Source organism: Varanus komodoensis, unplaced genomic scaffold (genome assembly GCF_004798865.1).
Source record: "Varanus komodoensis strain SLA01 unplaced genomic scaffold, ASM479886v1 scaffold3, whole genome shotgun sequence".
NCBI lineage: Eukaryota > Metazoa > Chordata > Lepidosauria > Squamata > Varanidae > Varanus > Varanus komodoensis.
In genome coordinates this window covers 52786939-52812768 of record NW_025335761.1, presented here as the reverse complement: position 1 = coordinate 52812768, position 25830 = coordinate 52786939, and the positions used below count along the sequence as shown (strand labels likewise).

Below are 25830 nucleotides of genomic sequence, written 5' to 3'. Positions count from 1 at the left end.
GGATTTAATGGAAAACACATGAGTTAAAAATACTTTTTAACATGAAAGTACTTTAAAGTGACAGGTGAAAAATTAGTAAGGGATACATTCCACTACGGGACTTAAAATGACCTTACACATAGAAATGGTTGGAGTAGATTGATATTAAAAGTCAGAATATTACAATGCATATTTAATACCAGTTTATTCAAATTTTAAATGGAGACACTACAAATTGTCTTGATGATCACTGAAGGAGAATTAAAAGTTCTCAGTACTATGACTAGCTTTTGAAAAAAAGAGAGAGAATACATCCTGCTTTATGGATTCTTGCCAGGTAAGTCTTCTAAATCAATTGCCCAAATGCATGTTATACCAAGCTACAGCTTACCCAAGCTGTGAATGTATCATATTCCTGAATGCCCTTACAATTTTTACCCTCACTAATTGATTTTTAGATTTGTCTCAATCATGAATTACAAAAATAGCTTTGAAAATATAGGAAAACTATCACTGACACTTTGGATACACAACACATCTCCGGCTGGAAGGCAACTGTATTTCAAAAGGACTTGACCCGGGCCAGACAATTCAAATTGTTCAGAAATATGGCATGCAGTATCCAAAAGTATGGCTCTGAGGAAATAATTTTTTACATTAAGCATAAAGAAATTTTATATTCAACATTCAGTTATGTTTTGAGAAAAACTACCTATTCAAGTTCTACTTCTTTGATGCAGCATTAAGGATTAGAACTTACCCCTTTACCAGGCCTTGCCCATGTGCAAATAAATCCCTCCTGACAAGCAGTGACTATACAGTCTTCAAGAAAAATTAACACAGTCAGTCTTTCGTGTGCTATCTTTTTACAGATAAGAGGCTCTAACAAAGGAACATCCTCCATTCTGGGACACAGGGGTGTTCCCAAAGTTTTTGCTGGGTCTGTTTTGGTTTTAGTAACTAGGTTCAGTTTGTCACTGCTCTTACTAGATATATGTCCCATACTATGGTTTCTTTTGTGATCTTTTTCGTGGTGTCTTTCCTTCCGGTCATGTAGCGATAAGGTTGCAAATTTACTAACCCCAGAAGCAATGGCACCATCCATGACACTGCTTTTGCTGCCAGAATTGGAGACTGTAGAATGTGGAAGGCTATTTGATCTTGGAAGAGGAGGGGGCACAGAGTTTCCAGGTGTTGTGATGCTGTTTCCATTACTTCCTGGGTTAGCTCCACCACTTCCTGCAGGAGGACTTGTGGCATTCATGACATTTGTGTGTGTCCTTGCCCTTGAGAGGGGTTGGTGTGGGAAGAGGATATCTTCTGTTAGGTCCCATAAACACAGCTGTGTGTCCTGGCCTACTGAACCAAACCTGTATGTTACACTTACTGGGCGACTGTCTGTAGAGTTCCTTTTTGATAACCTAGACTGCGTACTATTTGCTCGCTCTCTTCCAAAATGAAGAAGATCTTGGAAATCCTCATCACTGCCACTAAATTCCATTGGATCACTTTCTTCTACACTAGTGGTATATGGATCAAAGGCCACAACACTGACCCAGGATTTGTGTCCATGGCCTCTAGCTATCACTCGACAGTCCACAAAAGACCAGACAGTCACCAAGTCATCCTCTCCACCTGTCACAATGTATTTTCCATCTGGGCTCCAACACGCACATAGCAGTCCTCCGAAGTAGCTTTTCATTGTACCGTGCAACTCCACTGAATCAAAGTTAAATACACGAAGAAAGCCATCCTGGCTTACACACGCCAAGAATTTCCCATCTGGGGAAAAAGCAAATTCATTCAGGGCACCCTCACCTACTGTCCATTTAAGCAAAGGGTTTCGTGCAGATTTGCTCTTGCATGTGTGGACTGCAAAGCTTTCTCCTTGTTTAAGTAGCTGATAGTGTGGGGCTGTGGTACCACAATTGTGTTCCACATTATACAAGTACATATTGCCACTGGAATGAGCTACTAGGAAGAGATTTTCTGAACCAGGCACCCATTTTACACAAGTTACTCTGGACTTGTCTATTAGTCTCTGAAAAACAAAGGAAAAAAGGCACACATCAGAGTCATCTCAGTTTTGCAATTTCACTTAATAAGGTTATTAATTTTCTGCCAGTCTGCATTAAAAAGCAGAAATTATTCTACTTGTAGGGAAAACAAACTTTTAAAACTTACCTGTTTACCAGGACTTACCCAAGTTCAAATAAATCCATCCAATAACAAAAGCTTTAACAATAAAGCTATTGTTAAAAACTGTGCTTTTCTCACTTAATAGAATAAAAGTAAATTAATCAGCCCGATCTGGGGTAAACCCTCCTTAACATAGTTTAACACAATAAGTCACTTAGACTGCGGATCCTACATTCTGTGAAGAAAAACTGTTCATCTCTTTAAAATCTGGCTTTATTGTACAGAAGTGACTAGGGGGAAAATCCCTAGTCACTGCAATAGAAATAATGCCAATTTTCAAACAGAATCTGCTTTACATGAACATTACTTTGAGACTTGATTGGTGGTTGCAGAAGCAAGATTGAATATCTGTATAACTTAAAATTTTTGAGTAAAATGTTTCACTGCTTTTGTCCAGAATGAAAAATCTAAGCATTCAATGTAATTAGTTACAACTGATAGCAGAAAATATTTTGGAGTTTCTGATTCTACCTCCTACTACCTCTGCTGGGTTGTCATGAATGAACAGTGGAATTTGGCTTGCATATTCATTATTTTAAGCAATAATAATGGCATATCAATTATTCTGCTAACCCAAGGCATTCATGCGTAAGAGCACGAAAAAAGCAAATGACAGTGATACCAATTCCTTATAACCACGTATCAAACTATGCCCACAATAATATCAGATGGCTGGCTGGCTGGCTTGCTTATGTATGTACGTATGTATTTATGGTTTTTATGGACCAGCCATCTAGTGGCATCTCGGGACAGTTTACAACTAGGATGTTAATGATGGCTGTACTACTAAGGTTGGCTCTGGATACCAAGGCATCATTCTGAGCACATAGTTATAAGCTATAGTTTGAATAATCTCTGGACATAAAAAGCTGTGTTTAAGTATGAAATACAACAGCCTCATTCCAGAGATTTTATCCTTTTACGGGATATAAAGCAACATGACAGACTGTACGCAATGAACAATATTCATTGAGGTCTGAAGCCAGTATGTGCTGTCTTTGTAGAAATGAGTAGATAATACAGACACTGACATTACCTTGGCAAGAGGCATGATCCTAAATTAGTGTCATGTATAGGAATACATAGCAGTGGAAAGTCAAATACAAGGGTGAGTTAAGAAGGCATAAAAGCAAAACTGAATAGGGCTGTTCTGAATTGCACTGAACTGTATACAAGTTCATATAGAAGCTACCGAGTTAAGGAAACAAAATCTTTGATCTGAGCAGATTTCTGACCAGCAAGGCAGAAAACAAATACAGAGCTCTACAAACATGTAGAGTTTTTGCTGTAAGGAGCCATAAAATTAAAGAAAGAGTTTTATTCTCACAGGAGTAGAAGATGGTGCTTAATGTCTACAGTGATTTTTGGCAGATAGTGGTGATTGTTTTACTTGTTCACTACCTTGAAGGCATTTCTTGGTAACATAAATTCATGTAAATAAAATTCCCTTTTCTTCCTTCATCCTGCAGCCACTTCCTGAAAAAAATGTCTAAATCAGAAACTATTCAAATCCTCAACCCATTAAGGCTAAAAATGCTTCTCACGGTGCATTAGATTTTAACTAGGGCTATTAGAGTTAGCACACCATAATTTAACACAAATAATATATCTTGCAACTTACTACATTTAAAAAGGCTGAGAAGAATCAAAAAGATACGTCTACCTAAAGCATGTCCTAAAACTCCTTTGTGTGGATTGTATTGGTCCACCTATGGCGAGATGATGATTCTGCCTTTCATTTAGAAGGCAATGAAAGAGGTTGAGTCAAAAGTGCCTCAAGATTCTGATTAAAAAGTTCACAGTAGATCACAATTTCAGTGGCTAGGATTTTTTAAAAAATCATTTTCAAATAGTATTCCATGTGCATGCACTGACTTCCCATATTACATGGCAAAAGACTTGAAAATGAAGAGAGTTGCAAAGATAGCACAGGGATGTGCTTGCACAATCTAGGACGTAAATGAATGCACTGAGTGGGCTGAAGCTGACAGGTTTGCCTCAAGGATTTTTTTTCAGTTCAGATGTTTGAGAAAGTCTATCAATCGCACCCTTGCTGCTCAGAATCACTCAAACTTGCAGAGTCCAAGATTCACCAGCCTTGCCAAACTGAAGTTGACCAGCAGGAGGAGCAGGTGAGGTGATCTTTGCCTCTCCATCCTCTCTGGTGATTTTTGTTAGATGAGCTTTTTAGCCCATCTACTGGGGACACTTTGAGGGGGAAGGGAAGGAGGCCATAGGAAGCTCGGGACAGTGGCCTCTTTGGTTTTCTCACCCACTAGAAGACCCCCTTTCCTCTTCCTCCAAGATCACTGTTCTGACCTTGGAGGGCTGACAGCACCACTGCTTCTGTGCTGCTGCAAAGGTCTTCAAATGTCCCTTCTGAGGTTTAAGAGCTCTCTCTTGGAAGGGTTTTTCTGAGCATTTCTGTGGCCCCTGGAGCACTCTTCCAGGGAGTATAGAATTGTTTTCTATGTGAAGGAGTTAGCAATTAAAGCAGCTCTACAAATATAGTAGATTCAAAGCGTGTTCTGGTATGTAAAACAGAACAGCAAACTAGGTAATGGTATTATTCTTTCAATTAACTATGCTGAAGAATGCTGAGACTAAAATAAAGAGTAATCTTCACTTCTTAGCAAACTTCTTTCAAACAGTTTTGAAGTAGACACAATACTCCATGAATGAAAGCAGTAGTCATTTTTTCTTGCAGACCTCTTCCATTCCTTTTTAATCTGAATTAACTAGGACATTGAATTTACACTAGCATAGTTCACAAACATAACCAGAGTCTCAAACTGTAGTTTGACATGAATTATACATAGCAAAAACACTAATGTAGATAGAACACTAAGCAAAGGTGAGAATCTGAGGGAAGAGGGAGTAGTGAAAACCACATTATCTTCCACAGTGCAATACAGTGAAACGGTGTGGGAATTTTTTCCTGTATCCATCCAAGTAAACTGAGTGGAAAAATAAATTAATATACATATAGAGAACTTAGAAAAAGTATACAGGTATGTTTGCATGCACTAAGTTAAGACATGAACTTACTTCCTCATTAAACAGTTTGCTAGTTTCTTTTTTAATAGGATCTATAAGTTGCACCTGGCCTGCAGAGAAGCCCACTAGTAGAGAAACACTTTCTGCTGTGGCTGTTAAATGATTGAAGTCATGACACGTAGGTTGTGTTCCTTTGTATATCCTTTTATCTATTGGTTTACTCAAGTCAGCAGCCTGCAAAAAGATTGAAAATGAGATTAGCAATGAGAACACTGCATTCCAGGGTACTTATCAATGCAAGTCTAATTATTTGTACTGCACATGACAACATTACAGAATTAGAAAACATTTTCAAAGCAGCTTTAAGCAGTCCGTTTGGAATCACGTGGAAAGAAAGGTAAAGTCTGTAATTCTCAGGATCACTATTTTCCTGATCACCAAGGAACCTGGAGTGTATATTGCAAGACAAAGACTGATCTCATCACAAGCAGTCACGGTCCCTAACCAAAGCTGGCAATATCTAAGTTGTCCAGGGACAGGGAGCATTCATTCAGGGAAAGCACAGCATACTAATATGTTTGTAGCATTATGTGCAAAAAGGAATAGTTTCAATAGAGTGTGAAATGCATGCAATTACATTTTTTTTTACATGTAAAAACTAGTGGACAAGCATTTTACCACACCTTGATAAAATATTTGGTATGGGATCTAGGTGATCTATGAAATTGTTGAGAGATGGCTATCACTGATTCAAAAAACTGTGACACCACTACATCATATTCCCTATGTTGGGGTTACTTTTCTGACCAATCATTTTAAATAATCTAAAGTTTTTGTTTGAACTTCTTGTTGTTAGTTGCGAAGTCGTGTCCAACCCATCGCGACCCCATGAACAACATTCCTCCAGGCCTTCCTGTCCTCCACCATCCCCCGGAGTCCACCTAAGCTCACACCAACTGCTTCAGTGACTCCATCCAGCCACCTCATCCTCTGCCGCCGCCGCCTTCTTTTGCTGCCCTCAATCGTTCCCAGCATTAGGCTCTTCTCCAGTAAGACCTTCCTTCTCATTAGGTGGCCAAAGTATTTGAGTTTCATCTTCAGTATCTTTTGTTTTGACAAAGGAGATCAAATTCCAATATTTGCTTGCTATAAATTCACTGACCACTTTTGGTAAGTAATACGCTTTGACCAATAACCCATGGCCATGTCAGCTGAAGGAAGGCTGGGGTAGTATCTGGAAGGATCAGGTCGGGGAAGGTTGGATTACAGTGGCACCCAAATGTGACTATTATATTTGCCTTGGGAGTACCTGCAACAGAGCATTTAGTATTGCAGCACCAGCCCTCTGGAATGCTCCTCACTGACTTCAGGCAGTTGTCATCCATTTTGATCTTTGCTCAAAACCCACTTCTTCATAAATGCCAGCAACTAATCAGTATTTTTCATTATTTTAAAAATATTTTAATTACTTACATTAAAATAGTTATATCATAGTACCCAATGGATATTATGTTTTTCCCTAAGTCTATCCAAATCCATTCTGCTGCAAAACCAAAGTGTATCTTGCTCCTCTACCATTGTCCAATTATCCAGTGCGAACCATGATTTTAGTAACCAATACTGCACCAATACTGTAGAATACTTTATAATACAAAGGAATGAAAGATCCTTCATATCAAGCCTTATTTTAAAAATTAGTATTTTAATGGTTTTAACAGTCACTTTTATTTTATTGGTTTATATTGTTTAGTATATTTTATGTTTTAATTTATTTGTTGTAAGCCGCCCCGAGGCTTCGGCAAATGGGGTGGCATAAAAATGTTTTAATAAATAAATAAATAAATAAATAAATAAATAAATAAATAAATAAAATATTGTGGTACTGAATGTTTTATTAGATTCTGATTTTAATGCCGTAAGCTATCCTGAGACGTTATACATAAAAGATGGCATATAAAATTTTTAAATTTTAAATTTAAATAAATAATAATATATGGTTGATAACAATACCTTGGCAGTTAGTCTAGCTTATTCCCTTAACCAAAAGAAAAAAAATCTTAACATTGTAACCTGCAATGGAATATTCAAAAATAGCAAAAGTAATTTTGGTAGTAAATTCATTTTAATAATACACCCCCCAAGATATTGCAGTTGTTTCTAACTTAAGATCTCTGTAGACTTCTTCCCATAATTTCTTATGATTGAAGCAGCAAGGTTTTCTAAATGCGCAGTTATCCATACTCTCACTGAAAAGTTTCTCCATGAAATAAAGATTGATCTAGTAATGAGATCCCCCCAAAACTGAAATACATCAATTCTGCTGTATTTTTACCAACATTATACCACAAATTTTTTCAAATGCATTTACCATTTTATTTATTTATTTATTTAAAACTTTTATATGCCGTCCCTTATGCATGGCATCTCAGGCCAGCTTACAATAATTAGAATCAAAATACAATAAAACAATACATACAAATATAATAAATAATATATAACCAATAAAAATTAAATCAAAAGCAACTGGTGAAACATTAAAATACTAATTTCTAAAATAACGATTGAATAAAAAGGTTTTGACCTGGTGCCAAAAAGAATATAAGCTCAGTGCCAGGCAAACCTCTCCGGGGAGCGCATTACACAATCTGGGCACCACTGCAGAGAAGGCCCTACTCCGAGTAGATACCCTTTTTACCTGTTTCAGGGAGGGTTCTCGGAGCAGAGCATCTCCCACAGATCTTAAGGGGCGTGAGAGCGTATAAGGAAGGAGACATTGCTTCAGGTATCCCAGTCCCAAGCCGTTCAGGGCTTCATAGGTCAAAACCAGCACTGTGAATTGGGCCCAGACTTCCAACTGGAAGCCGGTGGAGCTAGTAGAGGACTGGCGTTATGTGAGAATACTGACTGGTCCCCGTCAGCACCCTGACCACTCTATTCTGTACCAGCTGAAGTATCTGGACCATTTTCAAGGGCAGCCCGACATAGAGTGTGTTACAGTAATCCAACCAGGAAGTTACCAGGGCATGAATCACCATTGCTAGGCAGTGCTTGTCCAGGTAAGGACATAGCTATGAACCAGCCGAAGCTGGAGGAAAGCGCTCCTCGCCACTGCTGCCACCTGGGTTTCCAGGGACAGCTCTGGGTCAAGGAGCACTCCCAAGCTGCGGACCCTGTCTTTTTAGAGGGAGCGCTACCCCATCCAGAACAAGGTCAAAATCACTTACCTGAAACCTCAATCCACCCACCAATAGGATTTCCATCTTATCTGGACTGAGGCTCAGTTTATTGGCCCTCATCCAGCCCATTATCTCATCCAGGCACCAGTACAGGACAGCCACTGCCTCACATGAAGTAGATGTAAACAAGAGGTAGAGCTGGGTGTCATCAGCATACTGATGACTCCGCAGCCCAAACCTCCTGATGGCCTCTCCCAGGAGTTTCATGTAGATGTTGAAGAGCATGGGGGACAGAATACAGTCCTGTGGAATCCCATGGCAAAGCAGCCATGTCACAGAGCTATAGTCCCCCAGCACCACCTTCTGGAATCAGCCAGGCAGGTAGAAGCGGAATCACCATCATGCAAAGCCTCCCACTCCTAACCCAGCCAGCCTATCCAGAAGGATACCATGGTCGATGGTATCGAAAGCCGCTGAGAGGTCCAGGAGAACTAACAGGGACACACTGCCCCATCCCCCTCCCTGCACAGGTCATGATACAGGACGACTAAGGCAGATTCAGTACCATAACCAGGTCTGAAGCCAGACTGAAATGGGTCCAGATAATCCATTTCATCCAAGAGTGTTTGGAGTTGTCCTGCTACCACCTGCTCTAACACCTTGTCCAAAAACGGAATGTTGGCCACCAAACTAAAGTTGGCGGCCACCTCTGGGTCCAGAGACACCTTCTTCAGGATAGGCCAGATCACCACCTCCTCCAAGGGAGCAGGGACCTGGCCCTCCCTCAGTGAGGTGTTGATAACCTCCCGGACCCAGGGACCAATCCCATGACTGGCTTCTTTATGTAGCCAAGAGAGGCAAGGGGCAAGACGTACCATTTCAAGCACCTTGTCCACATCATCAGGTCGTAATAACTGAAACTCATCCAATAATGATGGACGAGTCGGCGCTCTGGACACCTCCCATACTGGAGCCATATCAACTGTAGAGTCCAGATTGTGGCGAATCTGAGCAATTTTTTCCTTAATGTGTTGGGCAAAGTCGTCACAGCAGGCTGCTGAAGGTGCAACCACTTCATTTTCCTGGCCAGAGTGTATCAGGCCTTGCACTACTTGGAAAAGCTCCGCTGGATGGCACTGTGAGGAAGCAGTGGAAGCGGAGAAGAACTGCCTCTTTGCCGCCCTCACCTCTACTACAGCATAGGCTCGATAAAGTGTTCGGTCAGATTCATCCCAAGTTTTCCTCCACCTGCGCTCTAATCGTCTCCTGGCTTGCTTCATTGCCCACAACTCAGGCATATTTTCCCAAATGCCTCTGCTGGTCTTTGTAAGACCAACTCTGTAGCAGCATCTGAGTAGAGATTATAACTTTACTATCCTTGTCCAAATTCTACCCCAGTCATTCTACTGCAAGTGATTACGCCATAGCACTTTTATTGCTATATTTTATGCTTTTATCATTTTTGTTAACCACCTTGGTAGTTTATTAGAAGTAGCATATACATTTAAGCAATAAATAAATAAAGCAAGCAAGCAAGCAGGCTTTTCTACGTAAATGAAGAACCAACTTAATAATTTTTCAAGTATGACTGTTATCATCTAGCTACAAAACACAGGCATTTATTTTCACTTGGTGCAAATGAAACACTCTAGTCTGCCTGGCAATGATCACAATTTACTTTGACCTATCATGCATGTCAATTTCATTTCTGTTTGTTGCTTTGTTTTTTATGAGGGTGGAACTAGCTCAAGTCAGAATAAAGCAGGAAAGAGCAACACAGAATACAAAGAAGAAATTTGTCCAATGTGCAGGTTCCTATATTCTCATACTTATTCTCACAAGTTGTCAAAGCTGCTGTCATTAGACTGACCTCATATGTGAATAGTTTAAAGATACCACCTCTACAGTTGGAGAAGGAAATAATGCAGAACACATACTTTTTAATGAATAGATGCAAGGCCTGGTTAAGACTGAATGTAAACACAGTGGGAAATGACCAATGTAAGTCGTTTGTGCCAGTGCAAAGCAATTTTCATTAGGAGCACATTGCTGGATATTATCCTTTAGTTATAATTAACATGGATTAGTAGTCAGAGCTACACTTCCATGATATGAAACAGTAGTAACAAGAAACTAATTAGCCCATCCTTATATGCATTACAATAGCAGGGCCAACAACTGCATTAAGGGAGGCATATTTTTTCATGTGATCCTTGCTATTAAGATATTGCCAGGCCCTTAAAACTTTTGAACTTAATGCAAATCTCATGGCTAGAAAATAAAGTGTCCAATACTGCATTCATGCCCTTGTCCATTTTATCATGCATCCTTTTAAAACAAAAAAACTACTACAGCCCATGCTTGATCTTAGACCACAGACCCAGATCAGAAAATATTTAATCAAAAGGCCAACAGGGAGTATACCCCAACAGCATTCATTCCTTGGCCAATGAGCATGCTCAGTTCTCATTGCTGGGGGTTTTTTTGGGGGGGGGGGGGAAGGATTTTTCTCCCTCCTGATTTTGTTTGCGCTTTTTCAAATCTTGTCCACATTTGCAAGCCCACTGATACCTCCCTCTTGGGGTTGTGCCATTTTGGCTACATGAACATGAGCACTCAACTGAAACTGCTATGTATGCATTGTGATTCAATATTTTAAAAGCTCTTAAGTCTGAATTAGTTAGACCCTGAAGAGCCTGGGCACACAGGGAAAACATAATCAAAACTGCCCAGATAACAGCTAATGAATTGTCATCTTGATTTTAATGAAACATTCAACTTAATGTGGATATGTAAATCTTCTTATTAAAGTCAAAGTCAAACAGAAGCCATTTACTTGTTCAATTTAAATGTGTTTGCATTCTCTTACAATGCAATACAAGCTGCTAACAATTTATTTGGAACAAGTTAATGCTGACATGTCTGGCCTTGGAAATTATAGACTATTCTGCATAAGATAATCAATGGCAAACTATCTAAATAGTTTCTGCTTATAGTATGAAGAGATATAACTCCTAAATACATCTGGTTATTGTCTGGATAGGAGACAAGAAGGAAATCCCTTTTACTTGATCATATGCAGACCCTAAGTATTCTGATATTAAAAGGCAACAATTAGATATTAGAAGGCACATCACAACACTGTGATTTAATATTTGATTTGATGAAACATGAAATATTAAAATATTTACTATGTGGACAGCATCTCTGTCTACTTTCTTGGCTCACAATCAAGTCTAGGGCTACACAGCACTGTTACCTGTACTCTGACCTTTCCTTCTCCCAACATGTGCACTGGCCATACTGGTTGGGGATCAAGGTCAATTATCCAAAGCATTTGGATGAGAGCAGGTTAAGTACAACTGACAGAGGTTTCATTTCTACTACTTAGAACTCCACCCAGCTGTATTTTAAATTTTTCTGACTTGGGCAATTTCAAGTTTTGTTCATCAAGCATATACACTAGGAACCTGCCTTTCAGATACTATATAATTAATGAGGTCTCCATATGAGAGTTCTTTTTCATGTTGTAAAGCAATGTCTATCTTTGTTACACAAGTAAAAAGTAGAAATGTTTTTGTTTGTTTGCACTCTTGAATTACTCTCCTACAGCAACTCCTGAAACTCTATCCCATGCTGTTCATGGGTCATATGACCCTCAATGGCAAATGCAAGGCACTCAGGGAGCTGCTGTGAAAGGGAGCAAGAGATCCCCATTCCATGAAGGAACACACTTATGCTCCTGGCTCCAACCTAGGATTTTTGAAAGCAAAACTGAGATTAGAAACACTGAAAGTTTCACTATGCCTAAATGGTTGAACAGGGTTTTCAAAAGCTCCAAATTACAAAGACTGTATACCCTCTTTCCTGTTCCATACTACAACAGTAATGATTTAACTTTGCATCTGGGGCTAAGAGTTCAGTAAGCTAGGAAACCAAAAGCTAGGAGCTTGTTATAGCTAGACACACAGTAGGCAATCCTTAAGTAGAACAGAGCCAGCAAATAAATATAATTAACACATGGTTTTATTGCAGTAAAGAAATGTATTTTTCACCTATCCAAATAACATTGTACAAAATTGTCTGTACAATGACAATTTTATCAGACAGAGGAAGAAAGGACAGATAACTCTATCATAAACATTGCAGAAGCTGAAACAATTTTCATTAATCTCTATTACCATGCTGGAGAAGTCAGATTATACACATATTGCCACTGCTAACTAATTTTCTGTGAGACAGATAATTAGTGCAGAGTTGTTTATGAGCGACATACTGGTTTGAGTGAGTCATCAAAACTGGAGCTAATACAAAATACAAGTCAAACAGGCCCAGAAGCAAATAAGTAATTTGCTTTCTACGTTACAACTATGTACCTTTTTTCCTGACAGATACTGAAGCCAAATCTATATTGCATAATATCTGCAGCCACTCACCAAAATACTTATATGAATCTGCTACCTATAAGCAGCGGCCATTATCAGGTTTTGTGGCAAAAACTGCATAAGTGGATCATATATTAATGTTATTATTAAGCCTTATTTCCATTTAAAAAATCAGTAGCAATACTATCTACTGCCAACAGAAGGCTAGAAGTGGAAACAGTAATATTCTGTAGTTCCAGTCAGAGTTCCCCTTTTCCTATCCTCTTTCCCCAAAAGAAACTTTAGAGAGGCTGCAGCCTCTAAATTGCAGAACACATTTTTGCATCCAGAAGGTCCCAGGGTCAATTCCTGGCATCTCCAGGTACAGCAAAGGTAGAACCTTGACTAAAACTTTGGAGAGTCACTGCCAGCTGGTATCAACAACAAAGGGCAAGATAGATCAATGGTCTGAATCAATAGAAAGCAGCTTCATATTTGCCTAAACAGTGGCAAATGATAATACTACTCTGACAGCCTGAGCTTTGAAGACCCCATAAAGCCTTTGAAATCAAAGATTCTGGGCATTATTTAATCTTGTCTTTCAGAGTACATGACCATCCCAAGGTGACTAAAACAAGTTTAAGTCAGCATTTCAAAATCTAAAACCAGTGGCGTTATTTTTATCAGATCAATTATACAAAGCATAAAATAAAACTGGCAGCAATTAAAAAAACAGAAACCCAGAAGTTATTTAAATGTGGACAATAATAAAAATGAGTCAGCAACAAAAGACATCCATAATTTAGAAACAAATTCAAACATAAGAGAGCTACCACTGAAGAACCCCTATCTCTGGTTCCTGCCAACCAGTTTCTTTTGCCACTGCTGGACAAAAGAACAGCACTTTCAACACTCGCCACAGAACACAGTCAACCAAAGTATGGATCCAGCAGGGTCACTGAAGTAACCTGGTCCAAAACTGTTTTTTTCCAAGTAGGATACGTATTCCTCCATTGAATTCAATATGTTTCACAATAATTTTTTTCACCAATTGCACAAATCTTAGTTCTATATATCGCTCCAGAATAAGCTGAATAAGTTTGGCCAAAATTTCCCTTTTTCCAAAAAATGGGGGAGGGGAGAGAAAATGTATTTCCTTAACCTCCCCCACATCACATCTCTAGTTGGAAATAGCATGTATAGATCTCAGATCTATAAAAGTTGATCTCACCTGTTAAGTTTAGCCACCATTTTTCGTACTGTCCTACATAGTCCCATTAAATCATTACAATATTCAGGGAAATCCTTGCCATCTGCATTGCATCCTGCAGAATTCCATCTGGAGACAAGAAAGCAATGGTGGTCTGTGGCGGTAATGGCCCTCTGAAATTACCATCCCTCTTCAATACATCAGACACCCAGGGTTATGCATTTGATAATTTCCCCTTCCATTAGCAAAAGTTGCATAATTTTATGATACACTGTTTTATTATTTGCTGGAGACCTCTTTAGAATTTTGTAAATTGGGACTAGTATATATTTTTAAATATATGACTAAAACTAGCTGACCACTTATTTAAAATAATTCTTAAGTACAAGGTTATTTGTAAGTATATACCTCACTCAGAATTTGTTCAATTTCTAGGCCTTTTGTGAGGAAGCTAAGTTATTTTTTATTTAAGTTTGAGCCTGGCAGGCACAGGCAGGGAAGAACTGCAGCAGGACAAACACATCTCTCCATCTCTCTTCTGACAGCCCGCCACCCCCACAGCCTAGTGCTTTATTTTTATTTTTTATAGACTTGTAAATTGTAGGCTTGTTTACCAGGCTGACTTAAATCAACTATTACCAAGGTCTTACTGGTTCAAGGCAAGAGGTTTAAAAATTCTCTGAGAGAACTTCACTGAACTCATGAAGTTAATGCAAATCAAGTGCAAGAAGCTGCATCTTTCCGGTTCATTACTTCCAGCATAGACCTCGGAGCAATTATCTCCACCCATCCAGATAAAACGAATATTTATGGAAAACTAATCTCTGTCATTAAGATATCCTGGTGAGCACTTTAATTGTATCAGATTTTATATACCACTTGCCAGCTGCACAAAGGGCTTGCAAATGTACTGTATGTAAACATGAGTTATCTAGTGGATAAAAGAAATCCTGATATATTCTTTAGAAGTATCAGCAAAAATTATCCGAATTAATTACAACATCCTTTTTGGGGGTGGGGGGGTGTCATTACTTCTTCATTCACATGCAAAGTCTTGGTTCAATTTTCAGGCTTCAGGCTGTACCTTTGAAAATAAAGACCTCTTCTCCCTTGTTTTATATTATTTGCACTATAAATTGTTTAAGTCACAGGTCACAGCAACATTCTGATGCCCCTTAACACAATTCAAGTGTTGAATTGTTGCCAGAGATCTGCATAACTTCAGATAACTGGAGATGGAGACTGCCAGCATCACCCAAAATGCATTCTTTCAAAACACACACCACCACTGTCTATTATGAATTACGTCAGCTTCTGCACTTTGAATAAGTGTTGCAGATGGCGATTCAGCACTGGGCATCATGCAGTTGTGCTATATGAATGCATAAAGATTTTCATTCTTTTTGCTTGGGACTGTATTATAAATTAGAAATTAACTTTATAGCTGTACAAGGATAATAAATCAGTATAAAAACTTGACCGTTTCCCAGCACATCCACTGCAGAATGTATTGGATGATACTTGCTTTTATGTAAACTATTACACCAAGGCACAACTTACTAGAAATGCCTGTCATGAACTAGTTTCACTGGAAACTCAGGTCATACTAGTCACTTTCTATAAATAATTCTTGAAATGATTTATTCACTTTCAAAATGAGAGAAATTCCAGTTTCAAGGCAAAATTAGATATTATGCACAGGCATGCATATGAACATTATTATGCTGCTGTTTTAAAAAATCAGAAGCACCTTCTGGAGTGATCCTTAATCAAGAGAGGCTCCTCCCAAATATTTCCAAGTGCAAATTTCTGGGGCAGGGACTGGGAGCCCTTGATTTACAGCAAGAGAAACAGACAAGCGGGAAAGATTAACCTTCCCTCCCCCACTGCTCCTTCATTCCTAATCATCCCTTCCCAATGCTGCTTTTGATTACTGTATTTTATTTTCAGGTTGCTATGGGGATGTTACATACATTGCATGCAATGTCTGTTCTAGCCTAAACAGCGGGAAGGCAGGGGTCCAGGTGCAAACATATATACCAGTTAAAACATACATCATGCAATACAAATACTGAATATACAGAGAAGTGTTACCATCTTGGTTTATAACTGAATATATTCATTATACAGCAAATAGCAATTCAGCCCCAGAAAAGCTATTCACATAGATTTGATGCTGCCCCAGAATCTGTCCAAGACAGAAGTTAAATCTGTTCATTCAAGTTTTACTTAGATGGAAATGGGTTATCTGGAAACTAACAGCAGTTTGCATAATTGTATCTTAAGTTGCTATGGAGACATTCTGAACTGGGTATGATGGTTAATCACTGTGCATTCTCTTCATTCTAATGCTTGGGGGTCAACATTCTGATTTTGTACTTCTGCCAAGTTGCAGAAATGTTACTGTAACCACACTTAAGCAGTCCAGCAGGAATAAGTGAGAATTAGAGCATTATTGAATGTATTTATTCATTGCTGCCTGAAAAAAAAAACAACTTCTAGCAAAGAAAGAATTCTTCAAACTGCTGATTTATGCCACACAGAGAATTCACAGAAATCTGACTTGCCTTTTAGTGTTAAAATGCTTGTTTTATTTTAAGTAGATATGAATAAAATGTCATTTTACAGTACTACCTACATTCTAAAAATGAGATCCAGATGGTTTATACATGTTTTCTAAATTGATTGTCACAGGCATAAATGATGCAATATTATTTTAACTCTGAGGCAGTACCAGGCATCAACTCTGAATTAGCTTTATTTTGAATGAATGAATGCCCTTCCTCACAGTGTTAATTCAATATTAAAGTAAAACATATTCTTACTATATGAATTACACCAATATACCTTACTTCTGGAGTTGGCAAGCATTCTATGTAAATCAAGGACAAATCTGTTTTTAATTGAATGCAAAGAATCCCATGCAGGTGTTCATATACTTTGGTACATGTCCAATTTCCAATTTTAACTCATGTTCCTTGTGGTATGTCAGGGAATATTTCTAAGAATGCTCCCTCGCAAACTTCAAGGAGTGCTCTTTCTGCAAAATGGAGAGAATATAGGTACAGAAGCCTTGAATACAACCCTTTATTTTTAATCAAATTTTATTATTTTCTCTATAAATCCAAAACTAAAAACAACAATTATTCAGGACATCGTACATACTGGGTCGACATCTCACACTTTTTTTTTTACATTCAACAGCCATATTCAGTTCTACGCATAGTGCCGTTTCTCTAACCAATGATAGAAAATATTCCAAGTTTGATAGAAGTATGTATCTTCCTTCTCCTTCAAAGACAAAGTCAATCTGTCCATCTCCAGACAATCCAAAATCTTTTGAATACAACCCTTTATATGCCACCTACTTTTCTGCTTCATTCATTCATTCATTCATTCATTCATTTAAAACTATTGTATGCCACCCAATTGTGCCACAGCACCTCTGAAAGATTCACAATCACAATCGTTATTTAAATAAAGCAGCCATCAAAATACATAAAATATAAAACACAATGAAAATGCAAATCTATGCACATGAAGCCTGAAACCACAGGGCTGGGATAAGAGGCATTTTGTAGCTAAATTAAAGCTATGGGAAAATAAAAAGACCTTTGCTTGGTGCTAGAAGAACATCAAGGAATGTACCAGGTAAAGCTGTTTTTCTGGAAATGATGTAATAGTTGGTACTCTAGAACACCATTCCAGAGTAACACAATTGAAAAAGCTTCCCACAGTATTGGAGAAAAATGTGACTATTGTTTTGTTGCTATTTTTGTATAACATTGAAAAAACACACAATTTGGGATTATGAAATATTCTCTTCATAGTGATGAATAAAATGCTGACAGCAAGGTGGTACCCAGCCTTTACTCCCTTAAAATGATGTAACAGAATATTTCTATAAGAAAGCTAGATCTGATAACTTTCTAGAAAAATTGAACCCATGCACTTTTAAAACCTTCTAATCTAAGATTCCTGCTATTATTTATTTTTCCTATTCCTTACTAGGACTACTGCTCTTTTATTTTACTTACAGACTTCTCAGAGATACTGTAGTTTCCAGGCGGAAGGAGGGGTAGGGTTCCTGCCAGAACAAGTTTAGCTCCAAAACTCCTCCTGACAACAGGCCCCACACAGGCACAGAACCCACATGTGTGATGCACAGAGACTGTGAAGACAAAAAACCCTTTGAAACCTGAGTCTATGGAACTCACTGTCACAGTTGTTATAAAGTTCCCAATCAGACTTCACCGTTAGGGAATAGCTATAAAATATTTAACTGCCACCACTGAAATAAAAGAAACCTACTAGCCTGAATCCTATGGCATAGACACAGCATTGACACTTATCAATAGAGACAGTAGAGAATGGGTCCATCTCTCACTTATTACAGACTGTTCATATAAAAAGGTAAAGGTTTCCCCTTGACATTAAAGTCCAGTCATGTCTGACTCTAGGGGGCGGTGCTCATCTCAGTTTCCTAGCTGAGGGAGCCAGTGTTTGTCTGCATGGTCACGTGGCCAGCATGACTAAACACCGAAGTGCACAGAACGCTGTTACCTTCCAACCAAAGTGGTATCTTTTTCATCTACTTGCATTTGCATGCTTTCGAACTGCAAGGTTGGCAGGAGCTGGGACGGAGCAATGGGAACTTACCCCGTTGTGCAGATTCGAACCGGCGACCTTTCGATCTACCAAGCCCAGCAGCACAGCGGTTTAAACCACTGCACCACCTGCATCCCTTTTAAAAGTCCATACTGTTTTGTAATCTGTTAAATTTTAATAAAAGAAGTGTACTTCAAAGAATTGTATTTATAGCAAAAGAAAAGAGGGAAGGAACTAGCTTGTTACAGAGACAAAGTTTCAAAATGTACAAAATTTTATTAAGGGGAAATTATTAACAAATGAGAATAAAATAGCAGTCTTCAAATAGTCTGAAATTGATTAAGGATTCTTAAATATGCATTGTTACCATTCCTGTATGAGATTCTTTGCCAGGTAAATGAATTTTCCAAGATACTGATGGCACCACACTTCAAGTCTCCCAAGATTCCATTTAGAGGTTTCATGTCCATGTCCAGAGGACAAAATGGAACCCTGAAGAACCCAAGAGTATAAATGCCAAGCAGCAGGAAACTGAAAGCAGCTTAATTTAAGCACAACTTCAAACAGAACTGCCTTCTTAATAAATGACCAAGAAAAATACACAGCAACGTTACAGACACTTGACATGTAAGTTTAGGAAACCTAAAGCTAATACACTATGCCATCTTATTGACTCTGGCAAGTTTTTTCAATATACACTGTCTCTGGAAACTTTTTATCAGCTTTATTTTGAACACTGTATGACCAGCATGGCTCAGAATGCTATGGCAAAAATATATTTTGACCTTCAAAACCATAAAATGGAAGGCATGAGCCCATGGCAATGCCAAATCTCATCTCCTCTATTTTGCTTTTACTAACCATTGTTTTCTGTCAACTGAACTATGATTACTACCATCCAATATGCTTCCATGACAACATCAGAAACCCTGGTTAGTTTTAACATCTGAAATGAGCAGAGAATTGTTACAATAAATTATGGTTAATATAAGCAAGAGTTGGAAGATGGCAGGGGAAAGGACAAAACTCAGCGACCCGATTCACATGTTACAATAAGTCAAAGATCCAGGGGACCTGTCTTACCACTTAGAGCAATATTATCGTAAACACTGATCACTCACTCCCACTGAAACAGAAGCAACAAATCATCCATGTTCAGTCCAGAGCTCCTTGTTTGCATATAAAACTAAAGAAACCACAGAGATGGAAAGTTCATCTATGGTTCATTTAACTGACCCTCCTTGCAGCAGGTGTTACGAAGTGAGCATGCACAAGGACATTGCTTGTAAATAATAGGCCATGATTCCCTCAGAGTCCTGGCTTATTGTTCAATGAACACTGAGATGATGAATAAATCTGCAGCAGGTAACTGAGGGTTAACTCTTGGTTTGGCCATAACATTGGAACTGTGTTTGTTGGGGACCCATAATCCATTTGCCATCTGAGGATCCCCTTTCATGGAAACCATGAGACTGTGCCTCACTGTACTTTCAAACAGCGCTAAGTGTAGCTTCCCCATCCATTCCCAACACTAATGGTGCAAAGCACATGACCTTCTGATCAATTAGCAGTGCTGATTGTGTGCAATTAGCAAAGCACACAATCGCCTGAGCAATAAGCAGTGCTCAGTCAGCTACCATCTTACAGTGCATTCCAAATTTTGCAGATGGATCTGTTGGTTTACTCTCTCCTTAAAAGGAAGGCAGTAGCAAAGCGGTGAAAAGGGAAAGACTGATAGCTGAGGCAATGAAACCTACAGAGACAGGCAGGCAAAAGGAAGTAACAGCAGCTCTAAGAGCTCAAGGATAGAGCTCATGGAACATCTCTGGCCCATTGACAAAAAATCAAGTAGATAAGTTAACCATATGTATGAGTTCAACAAGGCAAGGAGGCCATGAATATCAGCCTTCCCTTTTATTGATCTTACAAATCTCAACTTTCCAAGTGACTAAACCAATGAACAAAGGAAAAACAGTTATGAATGCAGGTGAGTAACAGATGTGTAATCAAGTATATTTTATAGCATTGGAGATGTACAGCTATCTACCTGTGAGGAAAATTGCTGCAAAGTGCTTTAACATTCCTGATATGGAAGGTTTTCCATATAAATGGGAAGGGGGAAGCCAAGGGAGACAATCCAAACTACATGAACAAGAATAGCATTCTTCTTTGCTTACACACACTGGTCTCAAGTTTCCCCTCCTACAGGAGGCTTTTCCCCGTTAGGGTAAGGTGAAAGAATAAGAGGACTGGAAGGATGAGGCTTGCTGCTCCAAAATGACCATGCAATTCAATTTCAGCAGCCCTTCTAAAATGGTTCCTGCACAGGGCTTCTCCCTTCCCTACGGTCCAATTAAAACAATTAAAAGATGTGCCTTCACAGCACAACAAACTTGCAAACAATTAGCCGTGTGTTTCACAATCATGGAACTTGTTAAGCTGGTTTAGTCACATTTATAGGATTGACTTCACTATCAGGAAGCCACTCACATTTTCTCAAAATGGCTTCTTTAACTATATGAAACCTAACCTCTCAGATTGCAGGCAGGGGTCTCTTCCCCACAGGGAGAAGGGCACAGAGCAATGAACAGGGAAAATATAGAATGAGCTATCATTGCTTAGTGACAAGGTGGTACTGAAGAGTGTTTCTTCTGCGAACATGCTTTGCCAGCTCTCAAAATTGTCATGCTTACTAGCACTGAATGTGGTCTGGCAATTTTTCTACTGCAAGATTTTTCTGTGAAAAGAGATATTCTCTTTCTAAAATGCACTTTTTCATACAACAATGAACAGATGCAATATTGCTGGGCAATTTCATTCTAGTAAGAGAGGTTTTTTTTACATAACTATAGCCCTTTTCTCATATTCCATCAAAACGAGAGGCAGAAGAACTGTACTTGTTGGTCCCACTTCTGCTCACTATGCATCCACTAGGCCAGGGGTCGGCAACCCGCGGCTCCGGAGCCCCACGTGGCTCTTGAACCCCTCCGCTGCGGCTCCATCGTTCAAAACATGCGCCAGCACAGCCCCGGATCTGCTCGAAGCTCCACTCAGGAACTCAGCGCTAGCTAGTTAAGTAAATCAGCTAGTTAAGTAAATTGCTACATTCCTCTGCTAAACAAGCTTCCTGCAGGCTCTCATGTTACACCAAAGCTGCTGAAAAGATTCTCTTAGTCCCAATGTAATCTCCTTCATCTGAATGTTAAAAGCTGTGCTTGGGACCTGTCACAATTCACAGCACTTGATTGTTTATCTGCTAATCAGTCACTAAACACACCTATATCTGTGACCCGGTGCCGATTTACTGAGCTTTCCCTCCTCCAACCATGGATAAATCCAAAGAAAAGTTTCTGAAGAAAACCGAACATTTAATGGTATGTGGGTAGATTCATTGCTTTTACTGCTGACGAACTTATGGGGTTCGTTGTTTAATGCATGCAGCTCTTTAACACTGATTCTGACTCTGCAGGAAGCTGTTCTCTTATTCAAAATATATGAAAGGAATCCTACTAGTTTATAATGTAAGATTAAAAATTACAGTTTTTAGTGACTGAACAAGAGCTGCAGCTAAATCATAATGAAGATATAGAACTACTTCTTTGTTTTAAGAAGATTCTTATAAAAATTCCAGCAACATTATTACATTGGGAGAGGGATGTTTGTTCAATTTCACCACGTGATAAAAGGATGAGGGCACACAGAAGCAGACGGCATTATTGGTTTGCTCCAGGTGGCATGTTTGGTTTGTTGCTAGTGGATAATATAAGTTCAGCTTTTTATTTCATAAATATGAGGACTCAGATAGACATTGAGTATTTTATTTGAAAGTAACTTTCAACCCAGCGTCTTTTTTTTTTTTTGGAGTTCAAAATGTTTTTGTTGCATGCAGAAATAAAAATTTGTTTTCTCTGTAGCAGTTCATTGATTCCATAAATGCAACACACTATAGTTTTTTTATACATAGCGTAAAGGTAAAAAACTATATATGCAGTGTTATCTTCATTTTAGATGTCAAAAGGGTTTTGCGGCTCCTGGTGTTTTCTTTTCTGTAGGAAATGGGTCCAAATGGCTCTTTGAGTATTAAAGGTTGCTGACCCCTGCACTAGGCCTACCAAAAACTTGTGAACGCTCTGCAGACAAGAATAAGCTTTAAGTGCACAGGGTCATGCTGTCAGTAATCCTAGTGCAACCAGGGTTCCCAAACATATTACCTATATACAGATGTAGAGCCCACACCTTCTGCTGAATTTAGAAGTCAGGTGTCCATAAACAGAACCCAGTTCTCCCTCCAAGCACTGAAAAAACTTGTGTGGGCAAAACAGAAGAAAAAGAGAAAGCTGGGTTGATACCTGGAGAGGCACTCCAACAAGTAGTTAAGCCATAAGACATGTTAAATCTTATAGGTCAATTTCACTATCTTGAAATAGGAACAGAAGCTTCTACCAACAGAAGTTAAAAATCTTAAACTTAACTTATGCACTAGTGTAACAGTTTTCTGCACAGACTTCAATAAACCACTTACCACAGCAAGGACAAAACTGCCCACGGGCAAACCTCAGGTGGCCAAACTTCCTCCCAACTCTGAAGTTGTAGAGATGGAGAGAGCCTTCCAGCAGCTGCACAAGGATCCCCAGCACCTCCTAATCTCCACAACTGGAATGAAGGCTGAGGATTGCTTGGTCAAGGCATCTGACAAACCCTGGCCATGTAGGGGCAGATCTCTAATTCCCTGTCCACTCAGTACCAGTTCTTTCTGCCCAGAAGCAAGAGAGCAATGCCAAGACTGTGGCAGTAGTAGACGCATCTAACTGTAGACTCCCAAACAGGGGAACACTCTTCTTCCAACCTATCTTTCACTTAGTAATGACTGAAAGGGCCCTTATCAAGGGAGGCCACTTCAGTGTTTCACCTAGACAAGGCCTGCCAAAGGTGAAGGAACAAACAGGGTTCTACATTTTTACTCGGTCTTGTTTTTGTTTCTTCCCAAACAAATATTTAATTTCAAATACTTCAGTTACATAAAATACTGAATCTAAACAGCACATATAATTAACACAGTATATTTTATTGTTTTGTGTATTAATGCTAAAGAAGGACTTGTTGGATTTAGGGCATTAGATAATTTTCTGGAAAACAGACATAACTACCTAGTGGGTAAGAGGTAATGCAAAGATTGTGAATGAGGTAGGACACTGTAAGTGAGAACTCAGAACACCTGAGAAATGAATCACTCGATTCCTTCCCTTTGGAATAGTGCCTGGAATCTGAACTTCCTCTTACCTCCTAAGCTATGTTTCTTCACCTTCCAGTCACTAAAATCTCCAGGAAACACCTATGACACTGCTGCAAGCCCTTTACTCTCTTCCTCAAATGGGCTCTGAAGGTGATTTAAGTGTAAACAGAACCCAGGCAAGAGGGTTATGGTGAACAGAGTGATAGACCCTGTTAAAACAATATTTTATCCCAACCAATTTAAACGCTGAAAAGCTATTTGCATACAAACACCTATATGTGACATTCTTTATGTACCACCCCAAAAAAAGGAGAATGGCAGCAAAAATGCTAACAATGTTCATCAGTTTTATAATCTTCACCATATTCATATACTTGCTGATGACTTCAAGTAGGTCATTGTTCCCTGCTTTGATAAAGTGAACTTTTAAAACTCTAAATTGTGCTAATGCTTTTGAAAAAGCTATCGTCAGGAAATATGGTTCATTTAATATATTTAATAGCTGAATGAAAATTCAAAAAGAGAAGACTAATCTAAGAGGTGCAAATTAAGGGCTTAAATCATTGTATAGAGTTAATAAATTATATCAGGCAATGGTATTTAGATCATCAACACCAAGTTAAGTACTGCTGCCCATCAAAGCAAGAAAGTAGTATCTCTTGAAAATATAGCATAACATAATGTGTAAGAGATGTCACTTCTATTTTAAAAGTTCAGGCAATAACCATCTAAACAGAGGAATGTTTTTGTAGTAATTCAAAAGAAAGCTTTCTCAGTAGCTATTCTCAAGTTCTGGATAGGACTCCAGAGATTTAGGTAGACTCAGCTTACTGGGTGACTTTGGGTCAGTCACTGTCTCTCATCCTAACCTACCTTACAAAGTTGTTGTGGGGATAAAATGAAGAGGATGACACACTGGGTTCCTTGCAAAAAAAAAAGAAATATATGCAGCAGCAGCAACTCTTCCCTACAAAAGAAGGCTGTGCTAGCTCCATATCCGTGTCTTTCCTCCAGCAGGTGAAGATGCTTTGCTTTTTGATCTGTTTGCTGAAGCTGCTTTTAACTACTGGACATGACATTTCTTTTTACTGATACGTGTAAGTATTTATGTTTAATTGTAATTCTGTATTTTATTCTTGTTAGGAGCCTTGAACACTATGTTATTGGGTAATTGGGCTATAAATTTAATAAATATAAACTCACCAGTTGGGGGGGGGGGTCCTGGACAACATATCATTAAAAAAGTGGGTATGGATATTTTTCCCATTCATCTCCAGTCCCAATACAAATCAAACTGAAAGAATGAGTAACACTGTACTGCAGCAGTTCCAGAAAAAGAAAACTAGGTTCCCCACATGTTCACAAAACGCTGCTCACAAATTTAACATGCTTCATTCCTAGTTAAACAACTGGAATTTTTAACTATCCGCTCTGCTTTGTGCAGTCAGTGCTTCTCAGCTCAAGAACTCCACCACCAGAGTGTGAAACTCATTTACTGTCACACACACAGGTGCCTCCAGAAACTGCAACTTCAAAGAGACTTCTATTTATGCTTGAAAACATAATTATTAGGTCTCCTGCACTGTGATGATCTGTCTTCCAATCCTGCTTTCTCAGCCACTTTTATAAGTACCATAAAAGGGAGCCCCATTTACCTAGTATCTCTCTCCATTCAGTTACATAAATTCCTCTGCTTTATGTGTTCAATGAACTTTCAATGAAGCAGGCTGAATGTTTTATCACTATCTGCTTGAACAGAACTTCCCTGAGCAACAGGTATCCCTTTCCTTGTATTGGTCCTTCATTTTTTGTTGATTCACTCTTCTGAGGAGAGGGGAACAGTAGTGGCTACTCCTGTCCTGAAAATCCTATCTACAGATGTACAAATGAAAATGGAAGTTATTTAAAAGAGCTACTTGCTTCTCTACTCAGACAAAAGTCAGGGAGATGTGAACAATTCAAATCATGCTCCCATAATTTTTTAATGGCTATTGCCCTCTCCAAACTAAAGCTATTCGGCAAAATAGAAGTTAGCTTGCTTGAGACAAATACTTGTTGTATTTG

The 25830-nt window shown here is 38.8% G+C and overlaps 1 protein-coding gene across 13 annotated transcripts in view; it reads right to left on the bottom strand.

Moving 5' to 3' along the window:
* Nucleotides 1-25830, bottom strand: part of LOC123026647 (WD repeat-containing protein 20) — a 100344-nt gene that overhangs the window by 54700 nt on the left and 19814 nt on the right. For 10 of the 13 annotated variants that reach the window (XR_006415354.1, XR_006415355.1, XM_044436509.1 and 7 more), the window contains exons 2-3: nt 5227-5409; nt 740-2020 (exon numbers count right to left, since the gene is read on the bottom strand). The exons of 1 other annotated variant lie outside the window; for it this stretch is intronic. Coding sequence is in view for 10 of the 12 variants with exons in the window: in XM_044436509.1 (XP_044292444.1) it covers nt 740-2020; nt 5227-5409 (1464 nt within the window). In the remaining 2 variants the exon portion in view is untranslated. The remainder of the gene's footprint in view (nt 1-739; nt 2021-5226; nt 5410-25830) is intronic. 2 more of the 13 variants (XM_044436516.1, XM_044436517.1) reach the window with 2 other exon arrangements.